A 22,268-nucleotide genomic window follows, 5' to 3' on the forward strand; every position below is an offset into this window, starting at 1 on the left:
ATATTTTTTAACAATTTTTGCCTATTACAATTCTAAAGACAATTTGTGTAGGCACTAATTGACAAACCAAATAGTATTATTTTGTAATAGATTGCGTATGATTTATTGTGGGGTTATAGTTATAGGGTTACAGGGATATAGGTTAGGTTAGGTTAGGTTAGTAATATTTAGTATAGGAAACTTTAGTTATTAGTTTGTATGACTGAATTATAATTAAACTATTTTTATACACAGAAATGTCTTTTTATGTACTATGTTATGTATATAGAATATTGATTTTCAGATAAATCTTGAGGTGATAAGGTCAGATTTTTATTCAGCGACCCCAAAAAACGTATAAAAATCATCATCTGACCAGAAGTCGATTTTTAACCTGAGGCAATGCGGTCATTGAGACCGATTCAATAACCCAAAAACGTATCAAAAACATGGTCTGACCTGTTACCTAATGTTACACTTACACGCGAAAAGCGAACAGAAAAATGTTAAAATCCTCATAGTCCCGCCAAATAATCTCAACGTTATTCAGAGATTTCAAAGTATTGACCTACCGCCATCTATTGAGCGATGAACGTAGTCTCAACTAACAGTTTTATTAAGTGTTACCCCCGATACCGTTACCCCGACGTCACGTTTACGTTACGTCACGTGACAGACGGACAGACAGCGGAGTTTAAGTAATAGGGTTCCGTTTTTACCCGTTGAGTACGGAATCCTAAAAAAATATAAAAAGCATCTGAACTCTTCCTGCATATAAAAATCATGATCCGACGTAGGGACTGAAAGTGTTTTTTGTGCATCTATTTTATTAATATCGGGCATTAGTGTACAAATTAGCAAACGTTCGAAAAATGTTAAGATCCTTATAGTGTCGCCAAATAATCTCAACGTCATTCAACGATCTCATACTATTGACCTAGCGCCATCTATCGACGAACTATTGATCTAGCACTATCTATTGAACAAGAAACTTAGTGGTAACTAACATATTTCTTAAGTGTTACCCCCGTTACCGGTACCCCCACGTCACGTTACCCCCACGTCACGTTACCCTCACGTCACGTTAACCCGCTCGCTGCCCAGTCGCCAGAGCACCGCTGCCAGCGCGCGGCCAGTGCGGTGTCCTCGTGCTCCAACGCGGCACGCACACAGCTGCCCGCGAGCGCGCAACACACACACACACACACACACACACGCACACGACCTCTAGACCGAGACGTTTTTTTTGTAAAGTGATGAGGTCGAATAAACCTCAGATCGCGATCATGATAAAATTTCGATAAAAATCATGGTCTAATGTTCCATACATTAAACCATGATTTTTATTTTGAAGTTTTTTTTTTAAAGATTTTTTTTGAAGATTAATTATTAATATCGGGCATCAGTGTACAAGATAGCAACCGCTAAATGTTAGGATCCTTATAGTCCCGCCAAATTATGTCAACATCATTCAGCGATCACATAGGACCTACCGCCATCTATTGACGTAGCGACGAACTTAGTCTCAACTAACATGTTTACTACGTGTTACCCCCGTTGCCACTGTTAACCCCGTCACACATGAACCCAGTCGCCAGAGCACCGCTGCCAGCGCGCGGCCAGTGCGGTGTCCTCGTGTTCGAACGCCGCTCGCACACAGCTGCCCGCGAGCGCACAACACACGCAACCCACACAGACGCAGCCCGTCAACACGCAGATCAGCCAGCCGAGCCAGCCTAGCCAGATCGTTAAACCACCGCCGGTGAGTTGGTCGAATGTTGGTCTGAATGTTTGGCAAACTGAAATATTAAATGTTTGACACATATGCCTCCACTCTGCTGTATTGTATATTTAATAGATCTATAAACCGAACATGCTGGCCAAATGTTGGTCGGAATATTTGACAAACGTTTGGAAATTGGAATTGTTTGCTGAATGTACCGCTCAACTTTAAACCTTATAACTATTAAGTCTGCACATTGGTCAAATGTTGATCGTAATGTTTGGCAAACATTTATATGAATTAAATTTGTTGCCTTTATGTTCCTTTATTATACAGGGTGAATTTTTAAAACGGGCCTTTAGGGCCAAATCCGAAACTATAAGGATTAGCGAAAAATGCTGAAAGGAGTTACGAGGCCGATTTTGATAAAAACTAAAACTGCATCATTACTTTTTTAAAATATTTTTTTCCCTAGCCGGGAATCGAACGAGTTCATTTTGAAAAAAAAATGCATATCTATATTATTCCACTATCTGATAGTGTTGCTTATAAGGATCAAAATCTGGAAAGTAATGATAAATGACAAACTAAAGGAAAAGCCTCAATTTTAAGAAAATACATATTAATTTCATATTAATTTGGCAGTTAAGTTCCCACCATTCATTAATTTAAACATTTCGTGTATTAACATTTTTTTTTTGGCTCAATGTTTCTAATCATTCGAAATGGACGTTTTGTTTCCCAATAATTTATATTTTTATGTCCGACTTAGCTAAGGTTATTTTTAGGACCATTAAAATAGATTTACTTGCTATGGGCGGAGTTTCGTTTAATACAGATGTAAAGTTGACAATTTGCGAGAATTACTTTTTAGAGTCAAATCCGAGTTATTATTCGAGTTATTATTACTAAAAAAAGAGATATAGAAAATCATATTTAACGTTGAAACGAAGTTGTAAACAACAAACAATAAGAATTTACTATTTAATCAGTTATCTATTTTCATTAAAAAATAAATCCTAAAAACGGCGGTAACTTATTTGCCAAACTATTACTCTCTCATACTAAGCCGTATGTCATAGTCATAACATCGAATAATTAGTTGATTAACCAACATATTCTTCAATGGTATGACTTATGTCTATTTCTAAAGAATTATACATAAATCATTTGTTATGTATAATCCTTAAGGATTAGTATGCCAATGTATGGAAAAATACGTATTTTCTTCAAAATTTTCCTTTTCCTTTAATTTGTCACATAACATTACTTCCCAGAATTTGATCCTTATAAGCGACACTATCAGATAGTGGAATAATAATGTAGAGGTGTATTTTTTTCAAAATGAACTCGTTCGATTCCCGGCGAAGGATTTTTTTTTTTTAAAAAACTAATGATGCAGTTTTAGTTTTTATCAAAATCGGCCTCGTAACTCCTTTCAGCATTTTTCGCTAATCCTTATAGTGTCGGATTTGGCCCTGAAGGCCCGTTTTAAAAATTCACCCTGTATACTTAGTAAGCATATTGGTCAAAAGTTTGACGAAACATTTACAAGAATTAAAATTTAAATATGTCCCTTTACTTCATATTTGAATGCCCGTAAGTAAGCATATTGGTCAAATGTTGGTTGGAATGTTCGACAAACATTCATATGAATTCATTTCTTTCGCCAAATATGTCCTTTTACTGTATATTTGTTTACGCATAAATTAGCACGTTGGTTAAATTTTGGTTGAAATGTTTGAAAACGAAATTCTCACCAAATATATCCCTTTACTGTATACTTACAAATCCTTATGTGGTATAAAAGTGCAAATGTAGAACTCTAATTTTATCTTATATTATCTATTAGATGTCCGCGGGCAGTAGCCACTTACCTTTATAGACTGCATGCTCGTCTGCTATTCATATCTAAAAAAAACTTAAATCAACATAAATCTTTATCATTTATTTCTCTAGGCGGAGAAACCGGAGAAGTTGGAGAAGAAGAGCGAAGAAGAGAAAGTGGAGAAGCGTGTGGTTCGCAACGAGAACCGCTGCTGTCTGCACAGCGCCGGGATCGATGCTTTCCCCGCGCTGAGACCCGCTCTGCCGCGCAGCTGGACACTGCCCGCTATAGGTGAGTGGGTTGCCCACTTATCATCGTCATCAATCCATTACTGTCCCACTGCTGGGCACGGGTCTCCTCTCAGAGTGAGAAGGATTAGGCTATAGGCCAACGCGCGGACAAGTGCGAATTGGTAGACTTTACATACCTGTGAAAAAGTAAGATTTCTTAGGTATGCAAGTTTCCACAGGATTTTTTGCTTCTCCGTTTAAGCAAGTAATAATTAATTTGTAATACGCCCATAATTTTAAAATCAGATGTACGCCTGGGATTTGAATCTCAGACCAAGGGGTGATTTAGAGGTCGGGTTTCTTAACCACTAGGCTATCATCGCTCATTCTTATACATTTGGATTTAGCCCTGAAAGCCCATTTCAAAAATCTAGGGTACATTTATAAAAATGTAGGGTATACAAATTTTTTCACTTTATTTTGTTTTCATATGGAAAAAGCATCCTTATTTTTATTGAAAAATTCATATGTCAACATATTTGTGTTTTGTTTAAAGTTTGAGTCTTATTTGACAATTAACATAATTAAAATTAAATAAATAATAGTTCAAAAAAACTAATTAAAAGCTTTAATATATTTAAAGCGTGGGGTGCTTGATATTTTAACTGTTATCAAATTATTGCATCGTCATCGGTCTTTGGTACGCTTGCAAAGTTTCAAATTAATCAGATTTGTGGAAATAGGGGAAAATTGAGCTCATAGATTCCGTTACATAGATAAATAGATAGAACCCAAGCTAAAAAGCGTGTAAATAAAAGTGTATTAAGAACCTCGTCGAGAAATTATTTAAAAATCAAGTTTTTATAAGCCGAGAATTTTCCAAAATAAATGACTAGAAAAACAATTAAACGAAAATGAGCAACAAAACTGGCAGAGTAACGTTTTTGACGACCCGCGTGGCGGAGCGGTCACCATGCCGGTCTGACGCGCAAAGGGTCCCGGTTTGATCCCCGCGCAGACAGACATTTAAATAATGAATTAAGATATCTGTTTCTTGGTCTGGGTGTTTGTGTTAATGTTTATGTGTGTGTCCATGGCACCCATGACACAGGGAATCCTAGTGTGGGGCTGTTAGTGTAGAAAACGTTGTTTTTACAAAGATCGGAAAATATCTACCCAGTAGACAATCTACAGTAGTACTATTTATACAGTACAGTACAGTACAGTAGTACTATTTATATAGTAGTACGTAGTAACTATTTATTAATCTGTGCTACAGTGCCCTTTGATACGCCCACTTTTAGTAAATACCCTCATTTTACAATTAAATTATTTTACTCTTACCATCGTTCCTAACGTGTGTAATGTTCCTGTAGGTTCCCACGTGCGGGCGCTCCGCCCCCCGCTGCTGCAGCAGGCGTCGTTCGACGGCGTGTGCGGCGCGGCGCTCCGCTACCGGGTCGACGTCATGCGGGGAGTGGCTGCCCGGAGCGAGGGCGCTTCGCCCCCGAGAGTGCTGCCCCGGGCTAGGTCTGCGCCGGTGAGTCACTGATACTAGTCTTATCTGTACGTCTAGTTTAACAACTAGGTCGAAAGAGCGCTGTGTGTTATTTTTTTTTCTTATAAAATAGGAGCAGCGGACGAGCACGCAATCCACCTGATAGTAAGTGGCTACTGCCGCCCATGGACATCTGTAATCAACCCCAGATAGGATTAGACATTCCTACCTGAGGTCGGCCACAGATGCGCCGCTTTCCCTGAGGACTAAACTGGAACGCCTCGGAAAAGTATGTCTCCCTTACCACACCCTTCAAACCGGAACACAGCAGCGCCTAACACTGCTGTTATTAAGTGAAAATAGGTGTGGCGGTGGTGCCGCCGGAGTCGAACCACAAAGGGTTCTACCACCTGCAAACCTGTTATAATAACAATGTAGCGCTACTGTGTTCTGGTTTGTAAGATGTAATAAGGGAAACGTACTTATCTGAGGCGTTCCAGCTTAGTCCTCAGAAGTAGCGCACTTGTGGCTGGCCTCACATTAGAATCTAATTCTATCTGGAGTTGATTGCCGAAGTCCATGGACGATGATAGCTTCTTATCATCAGGTGGACTGCATGCTCGTCTGCTACCCTCATAAAATAAAAAACGCTCATGACACCACAATATAACGTTAAGTTTTTTGGTCCTTCGAGCCAGATTTAAATCAAAAACCACCTAACTCAACACTATAACTAACTCCTTATGTTTCCACAGAGCATACCTCGATTACCAAACCTGACAGTATAATTAAGTGATCATGTTCCTACAGAATATATCCCAATCACCTAACCCTACGATATGACTGATGGTAGTATTTACCCACAGAGCATATCCCGATAACCTAACCCAACAGTATAACTATTACATACATATTACCAAATATTTTAAATCTAACTAAACTTACTATTTTATCTTTTTCATGATTATCAAGTGGAAATTACCAACTCTTAATAATTTCTTGTTAAATGTTGATAATCATTGATATTTGTTGTTTTTAACAAACATAACATTATGTATGTACACAAAATCCGCTTTTCTTTATAAATTCGATTATCCGGATATTTGATTATCCGAATACCTTACGACAACTATTAGTCCGGTTAATCGAGTTTCTACTGTACATAGTACACTAACTCCCTATGTTCTCTTAGAGCATATCCCGGTCGTCGGTGTCGCCGCCGCCGCCGCCGAAGCCCCCGGCGGAGGCCACGGTGTCCAGCCGCCTCGAGATCCGCGTGCGACCGCCCGACAGCGCTTCGCCCCTGCACTCCGGTGAGCTTGCACAACTATTAGTGACGTAGCGCTTCGCCCCCACATTCGGATGAGACATAGCTGATCATATATATCAATAATTAGTAGTTAGTTAATAGTCAGTCAATTAGTTTGTCGATTTATAGTTAGTCATGAGTTACGATACACCAATCAATTCATAAGCAATCAATAGTTAATTAATAATTTAATCTGTTAGTCAGTTAGTCAATCAATCAGTTATTCAGTTGTCATTCAGCCAATCAATCAAACAACAATAATTTAGTAGTTAATCAATCAACTAATTGATTCGTCATAGTGAGTCATACAATGAATCAAATAACAATCAGTTATCATTTAGTTGTCAATCAACCAATCAGTCAATTTAGTAATCAGTCAGTCAGTAGTTAGTAGTCAATCAATTAGTCAATCACTTGTCAATTGACAGTAGTCAGTCAAGCACTCGACCAACTAATAATAATTTGGCAGACAGTTAATCATCAGTTATTCGGTATTTAGTCAATCAATCAGTTTATCAATTGTTAATCAGCCAATCAATCAATTAAAAATCATTTACTGGTCAATCAATTAGCCAATAGTTTGTCTATCAATCGGCTAATCAGTAAACTAAACAATCACTAAATATTAATTTGACAAAAATTACTAAATTTCTGCCTACTCAAAATAACTTATAAAATGTTTTTAAACATATCTATTTGTGTTTCAGTAAAAATCCACTCGGTTGTGAGCGGTGGGGAGCCAATACGATTGAATCACGACGAAGCCTCCGTGTACTATGACGCCACGGAACACCAAAGAGACAAACGGTATGTATATTGTGTATATTGTATCTGCTCTGGGTCTGGGTGTTTTTGTATGTTTTTGTGTGTTTTAAAGACAACAGAGGTATCCTAGCATAGGACTAGAGGGGTAAAATATTGTTGTTTAGTAAATTTGAGGTTATTTTGAGACTCCGCCCGCGGCCTTTATTGATATAGTCCTCGTAAAACTGCTAGTACGCTCTGAATGTAGAAATGAATCGCGTCGCCATAGCAAATTGTATGACTACACCTGCTCGCAACAACTTCAGAGCGGACTAGCAGTTTGGCGAAGACTATACCTTTACTATATTTTTATATTTAACTTTATTATTTTTTTAATTTATTTTATATTTACTTGTTTATAGTTCTTCTTCTCCATAACGAAACACCTTGTGAAGTGGTGGTAGTTGTATTGACATTCAAAAAGTACTCTGTAAAGAACCTATTTTGAATAAAAAAAATTGATTTGATTCATACTCAAAAGGTAAAAACGGTACCCTATTATTAAGCCTCCGCTGTCTGTCCGTCTGTCACGGGTGTCTATCTCTTGAACCGTAAAAGATAGACATTTGAAATGTTTAAGAAGTACTTATAACCGACAAATACTAAAAAATAAATTGAAAATTTGATAGTACTGAACCATCCTTGTCCAAGTTCGTCTCGCACTTGGCCAATTATTTCTTCCATGTTGTTTTTATTTTATTAGTATTACCTGTGTATCAGTGCTGTCAAGTCGGTAAATTAGAAGATACATTTGTTTTAAAATGTTTTTTATTATATTTTATATTAATTTTATTTTCAATTTTTTTCAGTTCGTCAACTCGTAGCGGAGAGAAAAGTCAGAGCCCGGCAGTAGAGAGGACGAGGTTGGATGCCATACAAGATAGGTGAGTACTGTAAATAAGACAAAACAATCTTTCATCATCAACCCATTACTGTGCCACTGCTGAGCACGGGTCTCCTCTCAGAATGAGGATTAGGCCATAGTCCACCGCGCTGGACAAGTGCGTATTGGTAGACTTCACATACCTTTAAGATTTTTTATAAATCTCTCAGGTATTCAGGTTCCCTCACGATGTTTTCCTTCACCGTTAAAACAATATTTAAAAACCAGAAATACTACATTCAAACCTCAACTTAATATTATAACTGCGAATATGACTTTGTTTGTTACACTTTCACGTCTTAACTACATAACAGATTGACATGAAATTTACACACGTTGTCAGGGGCTCAGAAAAGGACATAGGGTAGCTTCTATACCGAAAAACGGTACCTTTCCCGAGGGATAGATAAAAAATATGACTGCGAGGGACGCAGCGGGTAAAAGTAGTAGTATTACAATAGAACCCTTTTGGAAATTTTACGAATAATTTTATGAATAATATCAAAATCAATAATTAATAAATCCAAATTTGAAAAATAAACTTGCATACTATACGATACAAGATGGCGTAATTTTTATTTTTCAAAATCTGTCAATATATGTTTAATTTTCTTTTTAATTTATTTATTGTTAATTAGAACTATATAAAAGTCAAATCAAATCATTCATTTTGCTTAATATAGGTAAATACAGTTTACTGACGTCACTAGTTTAGTGACGTCATTAAACTGTGACTTCTTTGCATGTTAGCCTTTAAGCCTCAATGACGTCACTAGTTTAGTGACGTCATTGAGGCTTAAAGGCTAACATGCAAAGAAGCCCCTTTAAACTAAGTTTAGTGACGTCATTTTACTAATGGCGATATACGAGTTGTTATATCCCAGTGTATATAACATTATATACATTGTATATCGTCATTATATACTCGTATATCGTCATTATAATGTTATATACATTGGGATATAACAACTGGTATATCGTACATATACTCAAATTTTATGTATGTTAATCACGTCCGATTCCCAGTTAGCAATAATTAGATTCGATAGCAATAATTGTGTAATATTATTTGTTCTGTAATAGTTACACTTGCGGGTGTACACATTGATACACTAAACATATAACTTCGTACATGTGTACGTAAGTACACACATGCTTCATATATTTTTAATATTTTAATTTTTATATTTCAGGAGCAGTTCAGTGGTGAGACGGGAGCCGAGCGCCGGTGGCGATGGATCTCAGAGTCTCAGAGATGTGAGTTGAAATGCTGAATATTATATTTGAAGGTGGTAGAACTCTCTATAGTTATCCGGCGGCACCACCGTCACACCTATATCTGTTATAACAGCAGTGTAGCGCTGCTGTGTTCTGGCTTGAAGTGCTAAGGGAGACTTATCCGAGACGTTCCAGCCGTTCTTATTTTTTTAGGGGTAGCAAAGTTGTAGCTGACCTCTGGTAGGAATCTTATCTAGGGTTGATTACAGATGTCCATGGGCGGCAGTAGCCACTTACCATCAGGTGGACTGCATGCTCGTCTGCTACTCCTATATAATAAAAATAATAATAATAAAGAAATCTATATACGTGAGAAAATTATTTTGTTATTTAACATTCTAATTATTATTTGGATTTGAAATTGAGAAATTTAAGATTTGGGTTTTGAACCTCGGACCTCTCGATCGAGAGGCGGAGTTTCTTAACCACTAGGCTATCAAAGCTTTTAATAATAAGTGGTTTAATTATATGTTTTTATCCACAGCGGTCCTCGGGCAGCGGTTCCCGTATCCCAGTAGCAACGGGCATAGCGCCGGAGCACCGCCTCGCCAAGTGCGCCTCCTGGAGCGGCGACGGACCTCTGGCACCGGACCCCCAGGACCTCACGCCAGGTCAGTGGACACACACCTTAACCTTTAGAAAAAAATATTATATAGGTTCCTTACAGTCATGGAAGCAGAAGTTATAACGCGCATTTAAAAAAAACACTCATAGGTTTAAAAAGCCATGCATGGGTTTAAAAAACATGCATGGGATTAAAAAGACCATGCATGGGTTTAAAATGACCATGCATGGGTTTAAAAAAACATGCATGGGTTTAAAAAGACCATGCATGGGTTAAAAAGACCGTGCACGAATTTAAAAAGACCATGCATGGGTTTAAAAAGACCATGCATGGGTTTAAAATGACCGTGCATGGGTTTAAAAAAACATGAATGGGTTTTAAAAAAACATTCATGGGTTTAAAAAGACCATACAACTATGTGTGTCAGTGGCCTCTTTGTGACCTTTAAAAAGCATTGTATGGGTTCCTTACAGTCATGGAAGCAGAGAGGATAATATGCTGCGTGCTTTAAAAAAATAGGTTTAAAAATACCATGCATAGGTTTAAAACAACATGCACGGGTTAAAAAACCATGCACGGTTTAAAAAAATACATGCATTTTATTGCAATAAAAACAGATGCTTTAAACGAATAATTCTTGTATGTATATGTCAACGACTTTCTTGAAATTTTGTATTTAGGGTGTTTCGGGGGCGATAAATCAATCTAGCTATTTTATTTGTTTTATTTTCAAGAAATGTAAAATAAAAATATATGTGGTTGAATTGACAAACCTTCTCCTTTTTTATAGTCGGCTAAAAAACCGTGCAAAGTTCGGTCATCCCGGTACTAAGTAGATATATGGTCACTAATAAAAATATACATATTTTATTTATTTGTTTGTTTGTTTGTCCAGCTCTCCGTCGTCGTCGTCAGAACGCTAACGACAAGTACGCGGCGGACCCGGCCCGGGACCTGAACCTGCGCTTCGCCCGGCCGCGACACCGCCAACCACCCACACACCACTCCAGGTAACTGTGACATCGGCGCAGCAGTGTCGTAGCTTTTATATTAGTTGGTCATTTTGAAAAATATTTTAATTTTGTAAGTAACGAAAAGAAAAATGTATTTCAATTAACATTTTATATGCTATTAATAAAATGATTATTTTTTAAACAAAATTATATGAAATATGGAAAATTTAAATAATATAAAAATGTTAAAATTAAAATAATAAAATTTGGGGAAATTATCGTGAACCTGCATTCGAATTAACATTTGAAAAAATAATAGTATTACTTTACATTTTTTAAATTATTTATTTTTAATAAAGTTAAACAACAGGTTGTTCAAAGATAACATTGTTGTTATGTAAATTTGAAGTTTTATTCTAAATGCAAGCATAAATTTAACTTTGTTAAAGAAAAGGTATAAAGAAAATAGCAATGTTAATAAAAAGTCGTTTGATCTCTGAAATCAATTTATGAAGAAGGTCCTACCATTCAAATTATTTTCTTTTTTTTATCTATGCTATAGAAGAGTTAAAATACATCTACATTAATTACCGATACTGAATATTAGTAGTAACTAACTAAAAAGTTATAAGTAACTAACATCTATTGTATGTATTTAATTTCAACATTATTTAACTATATTGTTATCCCCTATTGATTAGTAAAGATTACTCATTCCTAACAAGAAAACGTAACCAGTTTTGACAATTGAAATAGTTGCGTAAAAAAGTTTTGCCACGTCTCCGTGCTAAAATGTCCCTAAAATATTTGAAATAATTATTTATTTATTATATAAATTGCGCAGTATTAGTTATTTATTCGTAAATTTTCTCTAAAATGTGTTTATTTGTCAAGAATTCAAAAAAAGAAGTTACTAATAAGCCGTTTGTGGCTTCATTCAATTTCAAGGCGGCGAAGTATCTTTACTGTTGTAAATAAGTAAATATTATAATCTTTATATCCAAAAAGTATTGTTATAGGTTACTAAACTCTTTGGTAATGTTTTCTAAGTTATTCCTTCTTGTCAAATATTAAGAAATAAAGATGTGTCTGAGCTAAGAAAATAAGATTTTGTTATTTAAAGTATTTCACGATCCTATATTTTAATATTTACTAATCTATGTTATCTTCAAGGAGTACCGGCCGCGGCGTGGGCCCCGCCCTGCTGACGTCACCGCCCGCCTCGGGGGCTTCGGGTGCTTCCGGTTCCTCCTCGTCCGGCTCACCCCCGCCCGCCCCCGCGCCCCCTCCAGCCGCCCCCTCGCATAATGCGGCGCGCGCGAGGCGCTTCCGACCACTGTCTATTGCACCATAGGTGAGCACACACAAAGTGACAAACACACGCACACATACACACACCCATACAGACAGACACACATACGCACAGACAGACGAATTGTATACTACTGTATACTAACACTATCATAAGAGTACGGGGCGGAGTTACACCATACAATAAATGAGAAAACACGCGCACACACACACACACACACACACACACACACACACACACACACACACACACACACACACATGAACACGCGTAATACACTCGCGCGGGGTGTAGCACGAGCACAGTCGCTGACGTCACTCCTCGCGACATGCGCCAGTGGCAAATGTATACACCCGACGCGCTATGACGTCACACATACTGCGGGAGAAGGGACCGCGGCACGCGCCTCGCGCTGATGACGTCACTACGTCACCGTCAGTCCGGACGAAGCTGTGACGTCACACCTACGCGCGCCCACCGTCTCCACACGCTCTCTACTACACCACAGTGGGGACACACACAGCACACTAGCGCAGCGGTCGACGCACGCCTAGCGCTGCTGACGTCATCACCTCACCACCAGTAAGTCACGCACACACGCACGTCACACACTGCTTGGCAGTCTGCGCGGCGCTGACGTCACCGCCCGCCTCGGGGGCTTCGGGCGCGTCCGATTCGTCCTCGTCCGGTTCACACATGCACATAGATACGTTGAGCGCAAGCACGACGATGTGACGTCACCATCGCATCGTATCTATATAGGCGCGCTGTGACATCATCGACGCTGCGTGCATCCGCATATACAAACATGATTATATATATATCAACGCACTAGTACGTACGGACGTTCGCAATTAGCTAGCGGTAAGTGTAGGCACTTAACGTGCTATGACGTCACACATTAGCGCAAGAGAAAGAACCGCGTCGCGCACTTGTGACGTCACCTGATCCCCAATACATAAATATATCCAAAACTATAACCAAATTTACTGTATTTAATTGGTAAATTTTGTTCCTTCCAGGATCAAGCCTCCCCGGGTGACGTCACCGAGAACCCCTTCTGACGTCACGCGCGCGCCCCCCAGGGTGATACGGACGTAACTGCCAATACGGATATTACATATACATATATATGATATGATATATAAAATAATATAAATATTGTATGATATCTGTTAAATGTTGGTTCGATATTGCAAGTGTTATAATGATGATATTTTATGATATATATGTAAAAATGGAGGTATGTATGTGTGCGACTCTGGTGGTACCACCGTCACACCTATTTCTAATAACAGCAGTGTAGCGCTGCTGTGTTCTGGTTTGAAGTGTGGTAAGGACATATTTTTCGAGGCGTTTCAGCTTAGTCCTCAGGTAGCGGCGCTGTGGTCGACCTCAGATAGGAATCTAATCCTATCTGGGGTTGTACAGATGTCCATACGGCAGTAGCTTACCATCAGGTGGACTGCATGCTCGTCTGCTACTTCTATATGATAAAAAATTTAATATATATATGACAAACATACCCATTTTTATATATATAAAAGTATAAATAAAATAGATCGGGCAATTGCCCAATTCTGCTAGTGTTATATGACAAATGGACTCAATAATGATATTACGTATTATATACAAAAGTATATATCGTATGGTATGATATCATAATATTTTGAAATTTTTGATTTAGTGTGGACGGATGTGTGATTTAAAAAAAATATATTAAATTGCTTTTGAAAATTAAAATAAAAAATGACTAATGGGAGAAAAGTTTAATAAAAAAATGGTTTTAATGCAACATTCAAGGCAAATAGCTCGCCGAACAAAGACGAATATGTAAACGGCGCACACGAGTATAAACGTACAATCATTTGATTTGAATTGAAAAGCCTATTCGATATGGAGAACAGGCGAACATCATGGCGAATACCGGATAGACCTGAATATACTACTTACATACTAGTATTGGCGTCAATTCGTTTGAGTTCGTTATTTGTAAAAAATATAGCTGTTGCTTAGCTCGCCATACAAAGTATAAAAGAGCCCTTAAAAGTTGGTAAAGCCCTCCGTAACTTCACTCTGTAGGAACCAGGGTTGTACCTACTACCTCAAAAAAACAGTTAAGTGCTGTGTTTTAGTTTGGAAGGGTGTGGTAAGGGGGTTTAAACTTAGTCCTCAAGGGCAACGCATCCTTAACCGATCTCGGATAGGATTAACGTTTATTGATTATTAATAATCTATCTATCTAAATGTTTTGCCAACTAAAGATTGACATAACAATTTCTACATATTGGACAACGTCTTTTTGCAAAAAAAAAGTAGTTAGGAGACACGAAAATAAGTATGTAATAATATTCTCAAAAATTTTGTCTGTTTGTTTGACATCGCATCGTCGTGATGTAGCTCGTTTTAAATTATAAATATTTTTTGTTTAAAAAATCACACATCCTTAGACACTATTAAAATAATGATTTAAAATATATATCATTCGTTCATTTCTTGAATGAAAATATTGAATGATACTAAAGTATATTTCTATCGAGTTGTGCTGTTTGAGTTCTTGTGATGTAAGAGAGAGACAAAAATCTCAATTTTGAGATATGACGTCATTTTTAGTTATATTAGACGACTAGTACACGTTCGCGGTTTTAAAAACCATAGAATTAAAGAAGTATTTCTCATGAAATATGGTAAATTTCAAGTAAAACAAAAGATTTTCATAGTTATACTTCTGAAAGAATCGAAATTGTTGATTTCAATATAATAAATGTGATTTAATAAAAATGAAAATTGCGTTGATAAGTCATATTTAATTTGAATTTTAAACAAGAAAGTCTAAAAAATGAATCTCCCTAAATGAGTCTAAAAATGCAATAATATAGAATTAATCTAAAAATATTGTATTATTAATAAAAATATAAGAAATGCTAGATTGATTACTTCAATAAATTAATTATTTAACATTGGTGTAAAAAAAAAATTGAATTTGTTGACGATAAAATACGCGAAAATTAAAAAATGTACTAAAATTGGTACACGACTCGCTCTTGACCGTTTTTTTTGGGTAATGGTTGTCTAATATAATAATAAATGTATAAAAAACGTAAATAAATAAAATAACACTTCACGTGTACAAAATATGTATATAATTTTGAAAAAAATCTGAAAAAAGATCTGTCTATATAAATATGAAAGAAATATCATCGATTAAAAAGAGAATATAAATTTTAATATAATCTTTAGGACTGGACTTACACCGTGTCGTACTATGACCGTGACCGTATCGGCACGTGCAAAAATTGTTTAGTATTGTCTTTGCTACCAATACAGAAATAAATAATGCTCAAAATCGTATAAAATCTATATACATAGAGCATTTTGGAAATTCTACCCCTAAGAAGATAAAATCGGGGTTGAAACTTTGTTTTTATATTCGACAATTTGGTAGCGTAAAGATTGAAATATTGCATTTCGCTTTCTAAATTATATTCTAATTTCTAAATTATAAATTATTCGACAATTATCAAGCGAACACGATTTACATTTGTCTTTCTAAATTGAAAGAACGTAACACCTGTTTCGCCATTTTCTTTAGAAAATATCATCATTTGTTCTTATGTCTGGCCGGGGATCGAACCGGGAACCCACTGCGGGTCTCATATATACAAGGATGGCTTTCTCCATTTCTTGGTATGATCCGTTCATAATACGGTCATAGTATCGTACGGTGAACGTTGAAGGCCTCTAGGATTTATATTAGAAAGCGGTTAAAATATTATATTGACAAGAAGCAAATTGGCAGTATTGGTAAATATTATAAGAATTTCTTTTGAAAAATCTCTTAATTTGGAAATTTTTCAAAAAAAAATCACATTGTAACGTAATTTTTAGGTTTGTAATGTCGGATATAACCGTCCGATTACCGGATTATGTTGTCGTAACACATGCCCTGAGTAAAATGTAGTTTCGTTATTCCGGACGTCATAACCCGGTTATCGGATCATTTTTTTTTTGTTATTTTATGTGGAAATCCGTAAGCAAACCTTTTTTTACCTATATTCCCTTTGCTTCTTGTCAATTACAAAGATATAACCGAGAAAATCATTAAATAAAAATATCATGGCACATAGTTACTGCGGTTTAAGAAAACGATAAAATTCGAAAAAAAACTAACTAATTACAAAAAAAAAATTGCACAAACGCATTGCTTTAATCGGCGCTACGGAAAAATACATATTTTTATGGGAAAAAGTTAATAAAAAAATATTATTATAATAATATATATTGGGATGTGAAAATTTCGAAAAATATGTTTTAAATGGTTTGAAAATTTAGGTGCGTTTATACATAAGCCGTTAAATGCGGCCGGTTCCGATTAATATCGGCTTAGTTATAACGCGCTTAATGTCAAATGTTTAATATTTTTAGTTTTTCGTAAGTTAGAAAATTTGAATTTTCATTTTTTTTATATTTTAGTGAATACAGTAATAAATATATATTGGCAAGTAAAGTAGGCTATTTTAAACCTTATTGCGTACGAATAAGAATGCTAATAGCGATTTACAAATGTTTAAGGGTTTAACAGATCTATAGGATTACTAGAAGTGGCATATATTATACGTTTTATATATTATTAATACTTGAATAGACATAAATATAAAAAAGTCAAAAATAAGATTAATAAATCAAGCTTTAAATAAAAACAATAAATGTTGTCATTTTTTATTTTAAAACAATTTGTCGTTGAAAAATATTTTGATTTTTTATCAAATAGCTTTTGACGCGTGTTATCAATTTAAAAATATGTAAATTTAATTTTTAATTTCATTGAAAATATGTAAAAAAAATCTACAATTGCATATTTTACACATTTTTTTAATGTTCATTTAAAAAATGAAAAATCATAAGTATTTAAATAAAACAATATTAGTTTATATGTATATACGAAAATGCCCATTCAAAGCATTTAATATCATTCATCAAATAAAAAAAATATATAAATGACATTTCTAGTAATTCGTATATCTGTAAATTATATATCATAATATTTTGCACCTTAATCCAAGTAAGGATAAGGGCTAAAATTGAATAAGACTAGATCTCTTTAGATAGGCTTCAACGCTAAGGCCCCTTACAGCTTCAGGCATTGACCGTTTTAAACACGTGTCCTGTCAGACAGAGTTTTATTACAATACAACGTATCGCCAGGTACAGACCGTGTCTCCGATGTTACGGTAGATATACATACATCAATACACATTGTATAGGAAAATACTTTGTCTGACACGGCACGTGACTGACACGCTCTGTGTCTGAAGATGTAAATGAAACCTATTTCGGCCGTTAGATACTATTGAAATTATTTTAATTGAGAAATATTTATAGTTATAAATATTAAAATTAATTGTGAAGAAATGTCACACCTATTTCTGTTATAACAGCAGCGCTGCTGTTCTGGTTTGAAGTGTGGTAAGGGAGACTTTTCCGAGGCGTTCCAGCTTAGCCCTCAGGGGTAGCGGCGCATCTGTGGCCGACCTCAGGTAGGAATATCTAATTCTATCGGGGGTTAATTACAGATGTCCATGGGCGGCAGTAGCCACTTACCATCAGGTGGACTGCAAGGCAGTTCTTCTCACGTCAGATTAAAATAAGTACAAAAACGACTTATTTCTCAATTAAAATCGACTTGTCAGCAACTTAGCGAGTTTAAGATCGATTTTATCTTACAATTTTGTGTCGCGAATTACCACAGAACTGCTATTGAATAGAAGCGGCATATGAATTATTTTCACACCATTTTATATTACGACGACATCACTAAAAACTGCAAAAAGGGATTTATTTTGCAAAAAGTAGATCACAACATTACAAAATTGCGAAAAAAATATTTACTTTGCAAATAAAAAGTTTATTTTGCAAAAATTTTTTTTTTTGTGTAATCAGTATAGCGATTATAACAAATGTCACTAGATCACGATTACATCACAAAAAAATGCAAAAAAATATTTTGCACAAAAAATGCTCTTTTTGTGTAATAAGTATGGTGATTATAACATATGCCACTTCTATTTCTTATGCGTTCTGTGTATCGCCAGGATGTACAGGGAGTAAATGTTTAGTGTGGTGAACATTTTTTGGTGTTTTTCTTTCGCTATAAATTGTGTATATTTTTTTCAAAGACTTGAACGCTCACTATTTTTATTTTCATTATGACGTAGCTTCGAGATCTAAGTTAAATTAAATTTTACTTAGGGGGTCATTCATGTATAATGTAAGCACTAAAGGGGGTCGGTTTATTTTTTATTTTTGATAAAATGGCAGCAAAGGGGTCCTGAATTATGGCTATATCAACAATATTTTTTTGTTATATCTGTTATTAGTTTCTAATTTCAATTGTCAAGTTAAGCATTGTGAAGGGGAAGTTTTCACTGACAAGGGTGGACGGCAGGGGTTGAAAATAAAACAAATGTGTGCTTAGTTAATACTTGATCGACCTTTTAGTAAATAATTGCCTATGTCTTCTTAGAATTCACATAAAATTTTGTAAAACCCAAAAGGAGCTTGTACGTTATTATATGTTGTTAACAATATGGCTATTAACATTATTTTATACGTAATTGACATCAAAAAATAATTGTACATATATAATCTGTGGACAACGTCTAAAATTTGATGATGTATATTTTTAATTTTGCCTAAAATTAAAAAATATATATGTCACACTTAAAAATCCACTTAGATTTGAAAAAAAATATTTATTTGATCATAAATTATTTAAAAATATATTTTAAAATTTAAATTTTATTTTGTTATTTCGTTTTGTATGTGACATATCTAATTTATTTCAAATAACCACAGAGTACATAATGTAGTCGAAATGTCTTGTTTATAAGCATTTATAGTAAAATGTCATTATGATTGAGTCTCTAGGACTTCCTTGTTGTGGGAACATTGTGTTCAGCAGTGGTACAGAATAACTGACATGGGCGTCCAATTTTAAAATACGGATATAAAATAATGGCATTTTTCATTTGAGTAGAAAATTATATAAAACAGTGTTCAATAAAAACGCAACTTTATTTATAAATTTGAATTGATTATTTCAAACTACTTTAATTTTTTTGCGGATACTAACATTAGGAAGCCAAATCTAATATAATGATTTATAAGTTAGCAACACTGGATTTAAACTTAGACATTTCTACTTATTATGTAATCTGTGGTATCTTTAATCTATGGGTGCATTAATTCTCTGGTGCCTTGTGGTTCGGCGATGTACAAATAATCCTTTATATGTATATGTTCGTATGGTGTTGTGGAAATAGTCCCGTGACTTAAAAAATGGGACAATATTGTCCTTAAATTTTAAAAATGTTGACATTTTATCTGTCAAATATGTAAATATCAATCTATCTGTCGATGGGACTATATTTCTATAATCTTAAATGTCGGTTGCTATTTTATTCAAATAATGATATTGTATTGCTAAGGGTTTGGACTAAACAAGGGAACATAACATCACACCGACTAATTTTGACTAAAATTGCATTTTCATTTTGAAAATTACCTTGTTTGGTCAAAATTGATTTAAAAATGTTCAAAATGACGTGGTACATGATTATTGTACCTAATTTTGAAAATGTTGAAAATTGTGGATTTTTAAACTTTCATGTGGTATCACTGATTATTACTGATAAGTTATTTTGTCTTAATCAAATTGGGATTTAATTTTAAACTAAGTATTGTATCTTATTTTGGTATTCGGTGCGTAAGATTTGAATGATTGTAAATTTTTAAATTTTAAAATGTCCAAGTGATGGTACATTTTACGCTGAAAATATTTACTTCCGTTAGTGTTGCACTGTCGTATATTTTTGCAGTGTCTTTGTAATGTTACAGTACTTATGGCAACACTGCTTTCTGTCAACCCTTTATGACTTTTGTATTAACTGTCAAAAAATACTTTATTTTGACATACTAAAGTGTTCTAGAGTACAAATTTTATATCACATATAAATTTTGTAAATCAAATACGTTATTATGAAAACAATACGTAAATTGTTGTTCTAATTGACAAGATATTTTCAGTAGAAAACTAGATATTTCTACAAAAATGTTGCTAAAAATCTATGACTTGTAGCCATATCTTTGGATATGTGTTATAGTAACACTATCTTAATGTGTTTTAACATGTTTCGATAAATTTTGTATTAAAAATCGTGATAACATGTTAAAAAGTCGTAGTTTTGTAGTACATTATTTATCGAAACTTATTATTGTATTATTCTATGCTTACGACTTACCGCTTCATTTATTTCTAAATTTCCCTCGTGTATAATTATTTTCTATATGCTCTCTGTAATCTTAATTATTTCGAATAAAGTACTTTAATATTATCGAGGCACCATACAATACAAAATGTATAAATATAATTACCGATATATATATACGTTATGTAGATGCCATTAAAATCTAGTCTGCTGCTTAGTACATAGAGAAATTGTATGTAATTTAATTAATATCGATTTAAAGTATCTAGTATTAAGATTTATGATAATTAATAATTATGAGAGAATTTGAGCGGTTTTGCGTCCCCCGCCGGTCATTTTGGCAGCTAGCGACATTGTTTTGACAGCTGTCTGGTGACAGCGCCCGTTTGACAGCTGTCAAAGTGACGTATGGCGGGAAGAGCTGAATTTAATCGCTTGAGAATTAGCCGTATGGTTCTCGGATGTTAAAATGTTGAAGCTTCTTTTCGTTTCGGCCGAGCGCGGTCCAACACATTCTAGTCTACGAATAGTTTCCGTCTCATAGTTTTATCGGTGGAAGGAAAGATTGAGACACGTTATTTTTGAAAATTTGAGAATAATATGTATAAAGTTGTTGTTATAATTATCGTAGAACCCTTTTTTAATATTTCCGGAGCCGTCTCGCGGCGTCGCGCGATTTTTTTAAAGAATGCACGCTCGATTATGTTTTATTTTGCCATATTTTTTATATTTACCGAAATATGCACAATGAAATTAAAATAAAAGGTATTTGTCCTTATATTGTGGTTTTATTTATTTTCTAGTTTACAACCTAACGGACGACACTATGTTTAATAACTTACGACTTATAATAATAGTCCTAATTGCATTAATCATTCCATTTAAACTTCAACACAAATCAAGATTTTTTGTACAACGGAGAAGACTACATCGGAACGCATCATGTTCCAAATTGCCTTTTAGGCGCAATTTAAGAAATGTCATTTTGACGTTAAGAGATCTCCCTGTGTGCTGGTGATGGTGTAAGGACAGCGGCGGTGCTCCATCAGCCTTAATTCGGAGTTTGGATATATGCAAGATGTTGAGAAAACTTCGATAGCGTGATTCAGAAAGCGCCATCTCTTTAGCGTGATTCAGAAAGCGCCACCACTTAATGAGTTGCAAGAAGTCGCCACATCGTACATCGTTTTCAATACTAAATAACTTCCAAAATAAGGAGTCAAAAAAAATACAATTTTTAAAAACAAAACATTTTTATTTTCAACAAAATCTAGTACATACTACATTCATCACACAATATTTTTTGCAATAGTTTTTAGACAAAAAATATTTAGAACTTATACATATTTTCTACATGAATTACAAATAATTCATTTTTAACGTATTTTACTACTTTTTAATAGTCAAGTTAATTCGGGTTATTTTAAGTAAAATTGCTGACGATATTATCTTTTATCCAAATTATTATTAGTGATAATTATTAGCATAATAATTTTCTAATTTATATATAGTATAAGTAACCAATATGACTACAAAAAACTGTATTTAAAAAAAAAACTTATTTTTTAAAGAAGTTATACTTCTCTGACTTGAAAACAAAAGCTACAAGAAGTTTTCGTACCGACGTCCGACATGCTTT

The 22,268-nt window shown here is 34.8% G+C and overlaps 1 protein-coding gene across 1 annotated transcript in view; it reads left to right on the forward strand.

Moving 5' to 3' along the window:
- The window catches only part of Asator (tau-tubulin kinase asator), a 55,047-nt gene extending 40,895 nt beyond the window's left edge, over positions 1 to 14,152 (forward strand). Inside the window, exons 21-31 of the mRNA XM_073092371.1 lie at positions 1,571 to 1,768; positions 3,668 to 3,821; positions 5,137 to 5,300; positions 6,451 to 6,571; positions 7,275 to 7,374; positions 8,181 to 8,255; positions 9,448 to 9,511; positions 10,017 to 10,143; positions 10,993 to 11,107; positions 12,224 to 12,404; positions 13,385 to 14,152. Coding sequence (XP_072948472.1) covers positions 1,571 to 1,768; positions 3,668 to 3,821; positions 5,137 to 5,300; positions 6,451 to 6,571; positions 7,275 to 7,374; positions 8,181 to 8,255; positions 9,448 to 9,511; positions 10,017 to 10,143; positions 10,993 to 11,107; positions 12,224 to 12,404 — 1,299 coding nt within the window. The 3' untranslated portion in view covers positions 13,385 to 14,152. The remainder of the gene's footprint in view (positions 1 to 1,570; positions 1,769 to 3,667; positions 3,822 to 5,136; positions 5,301 to 6,450; positions 6,572 to 7,274; positions 7,375 to 8,180; positions 8,256 to 9,447; positions 9,512 to 10,016; positions 10,144 to 10,992; positions 11,108 to 12,223; positions 12,405 to 13,384) is intronic.
- Positions 14,153 to 22,268: the final 8,116 nt, after the last annotated feature.

Source organism: Epargyreus clarus, unplaced genomic scaffold, assembly GCF_041222505.1.
Source record: "Epargyreus clarus isolate Ecla_fem2 unplaced genomic scaffold, WU_Ecla_fem_2.2 ptg000036l, whole genome shotgun sequence".
NCBI lineage: Eukaryota > Metazoa > Arthropoda > Insecta > Lepidoptera > Hesperiidae > Epargyreus > Epargyreus clarus.